This window comes from Symphodus melops (assembly GCF_947650265.1).
Source record: "Symphodus melops genome assembly, chromosome: 20".
In the NCBI taxonomy this organism is placed as follows: domain Eukaryota; kingdom Metazoa; phylum Chordata; class Actinopteri; order Labriformes; family Labridae; genus Symphodus; species Symphodus melops.
In genome coordinates, this window is record NC_136710.1 from 16,340,838 (window position 1) to 16,343,843 (window position 3,006).

Sequence of the window (3,006 nt, forward strand, 5' to 3'; positions counted from 1 at the left end):
TATCATATTTCTGTCACTTTTCATTTAAATCTTATGACCAATTATTCCTCTCCGTTGTCATGCTCGAGTAAGTTTACTCGAAAGTGGCGTTAGACCGTGAGCGATTTTTGCGAGATTTCCACTTTACAATCCGCATCATGTTTGTTGGAATGTGTTAGTGTGGTGTTTCTCTCCACACACTTAGGGAGAAAAACTGTTTAATCTTTATTGTCCTCAAATTTTATGTCTCTTAAGATTTGCTGTTGATTCTTTCAAAACTTAACCAAGCATTCCCTTTCGATGGGCTTAAGTATTTAAAATGGGGACCGACTGAGTTTTTGGGGATGATGCCAATATCGATATTGGTACGATACATCAGCCAAAGTCTTTCTTAGATCTATGTTTGTCAAAAGATATCGAATTACACATTTAATGTTGATCGATAAAATGAAGTTATCAAACACTTGTGTAAAAGATTTATAATGAAGATCACACTTGGCTGGTAAGTAGCTGTACATGTAAGTGCATCACCGCTCGGGACTCTGGAGATCAGGTTACAAAACATTGTCATAATGTTGATAATGGTTAGAGTGCTTGTTGTAATCCATATAGCGCCTTCGGGTGAAAAGAGAGTTGCTAGTGTAATACAATGAAACTCAAATAAAATGCTACTTGACTGGTAAATCTAGTATTATCACTGCAAATCTGCAATAAAATTAGCTGTTAGCAATAGTTACTCTATAAGCTTTATTGGCTCGTGGAATAATAGGTCGTGCTCTAATTTAAACACACACACCCACAGGTACATGTTCTAATTTGTGAATAATTGTATTACACACAAATCTTACCAAGAGAACTACAAACTTGTGTCATCGCTACCGAGGACAGCATGTCTGCCAGATAGAAGAAAAAGCCTCTGAGCATAGTGCATAGTTTAAAGAACTAACACTGACATGCAGTTTCTTCTACACCTCCATTGAAAAGTGGACTTGCAGCTGTAGAACATTGTGACATTTAGTGTCGTCATCTGATGAGACTCCTTTTTGCTAAGAGAACAAATCGGCAGTCTGCTGCTAAATCTGACCAATCACGAACAGCCCTCTTCTTCTATAAGACTTGGGTGCTGCCATCAACTCAAAGGACAGGATTTAGCTCTGCAGCGATGGTGCCACACATTTTGCTGGTGCTTCTTGGTGAACTGTGTAAGTACTTTCATATTTTGAATAGACTTCTTGGTGAAATGCTTTAGGTTTTCTAAGGATGTACAATATGATGTTATACATTTCTTTGCAGGTAGGGTGGCAGCAGATAAGATCCCAGGTGTTATTCAGGACAGTGGAATTAAAACGGTTAAAGTTGGGGAGAATGTGACTTTGCACTGTTCGTTTACGAGTGATTCCGTAAACTTCATTTCTTGGTACCAACAAACTTTGGGAGGCAAACCTGTCATCATAGCATCACGGATGAAGCTCAACACACATGCCTCCATCTCCCCTGCTTATAAAGAACGATTTCAAGTACATGTTAATGAAGGTATCACCAATCTAATGATCAAAGACGTTCAACCGTCGGACTCAGCAGCATACTACTGTGGGATTTTAGAATTCAACGCTATTGAATTTGGAAAAGGAGTGTTTCTTCATGTCAAAACGTCGTCCAACACCCAAACTGTCATCCATCAGCCAGCTTTGGAGCCACTGTGGGTAGGAGACTCTGTGAATCTGAGTTGCACAGTATACGCTAAACCTTGTGCAGAGGAGCACAGCTTCTACTGGTTCAGACATGGAGCTGCTCAGCCATCGATCATGTATCACAGTGTGGGAAATTGCCAGTTTCACTCAGAATCTCAAGTGAAAAATTGCACTTTAAACCTCCCTATAAAGTCTGCAAGCGCCTCTGATGCAGGGATGTACTACTGTGCTCTGGCTTCATGTGGGGAGGTTGTGTTTGGGAATGGAACAACGGTGGAGGTTCAAGGTAGGTTATTATAGCCAATAGGGCTTATGATTGTTCAACTTCATAATTGTTGCTGCATGTCTTCACATAGATACAAAAAAGGGATATTGAACAGTTTTCTCTTGATTGCACAGGAGGTTCTTTAAAGGTCTCCTCTCTCCTGGTGTATGGCCTGAGCGTGGTATTGGCAGGTTCCGTTATTGTGCTCCTCAGCTTGGCTGTCATCATTTGCAAGTTGAATAAGAAGTCATGCTCTCTCTGCAAAGGTACAATGATATCTTTCTTAAGGCATTTCAAATTGTTCTGTAATCATCTTTCTTTGCCATTCATGTACTTTTATTTGCAGGAACAGTTCATCTGACAGTCTCTGCAGCCTCTGACACTACGGTAGGTGAAAATACATTATGGTAAAGCTAAAATGACTCATCCTTAATCCCTTAGTGCTGCCTTATTCACATCTACTTTTAACCTTTGTGCTGTTCCTGTGTTTGTTTCATAATTACCAGAGACAAGATGCTGATAGTCTCCACTATGCAGCTCTAAGTCTGAACAGAACCAGCGAGCGACATCGCCGAGAAGAAAGCACAGAGACAGACTGTGTATACTCCAGAGTTAAGAGCAGAAAAGTGTGAAGGACACTTAAGGTCACCTGAATTCACTTAATGTACAATGGCACATAAATTGCAATAAAATACAATTTCCTTTGTCAATCTATTTGCAGTATTCTCATATGAAAGGTATCTCGAGATTAAGTTAAAGGGGTCATCATGTCTAAATTTGTACCCAGCATCAAACTTTACGTACAGTCACATGAAAATCCCCTGCTATCTATAAATATCTTCTTCAGTCAGAAACCTAGCACGGGGTCTTTTTTTCAACTTGCAATAGTCTCTTGTTGGCTACCTCTCACTCTTGTGGTGAAGGTGCTGTGAAGTACAGAGTACAAGTTTCCACTGGTGGAAACATCAGTCCTAGCAGACCGACCTGCAGCTTACAGGCCACAGTATGACACCTCTACAAACCATTTCTCACAGACCTGTGTGAAAGTATCAGTTGGATCAAGAAAAAAGG

At 40.3% G+C, this 3,006-nt stretch overlaps 1 protein-coding gene across 1 annotated transcript; it reads left to right on the plus strand.

Moving 5' to 3' along the window:
- The first annotated feature begins 309 nt into the window (after window positions 1–309).
- Window positions 310–2,733, plus strand: LOC306841372 (uncharacterized protein). The gene is made up of 6 exons (XM_079371254.1): window positions 310–363; window positions 868–1,181; window positions 1,273–1,956; window positions 2,070–2,201; window positions 2,282–2,322; window positions 2,442–2,733. Exons 2-6 carry the CDS (start codon window positions 1,010–1,012, stop codon window positions 2,565–2,567), a joined length of 1,155 nt encoding a protein of 384 aa, XP_079227380.1. The 5' UTR covers window positions 310–363; window positions 868–1,009; the 3' UTR covers window positions 2,568–2,733.
- Window positions 2,734–3,006: the final 273 nt, after the last annotated feature.

Bases quoted from the DNA above. Each gene is read 5' to 3' on its own strand.
- LOC306841372 (XM_079371254.1), top strand. From the start codon at position 1,010: ATGAGACTCCTTTTTGCTAAGAGAACAAATCGGCAGTCTGCTGCTAAA. The intron at 1,182-1,272 runs GTAAGTACTTTC...ATTTCTTTGCAG, and splicing joins GGTGCTTCTTGGTGAACTGT to GTAGGGTGGCAGCAGATAAG. The intron at 2,323-2,441 runs GTAGGTGAAAAT...CATAATTACCAG, and splicing joins CTGCAGCCTCTGACACTACG to AGACAAGATGCTGATAGTCT.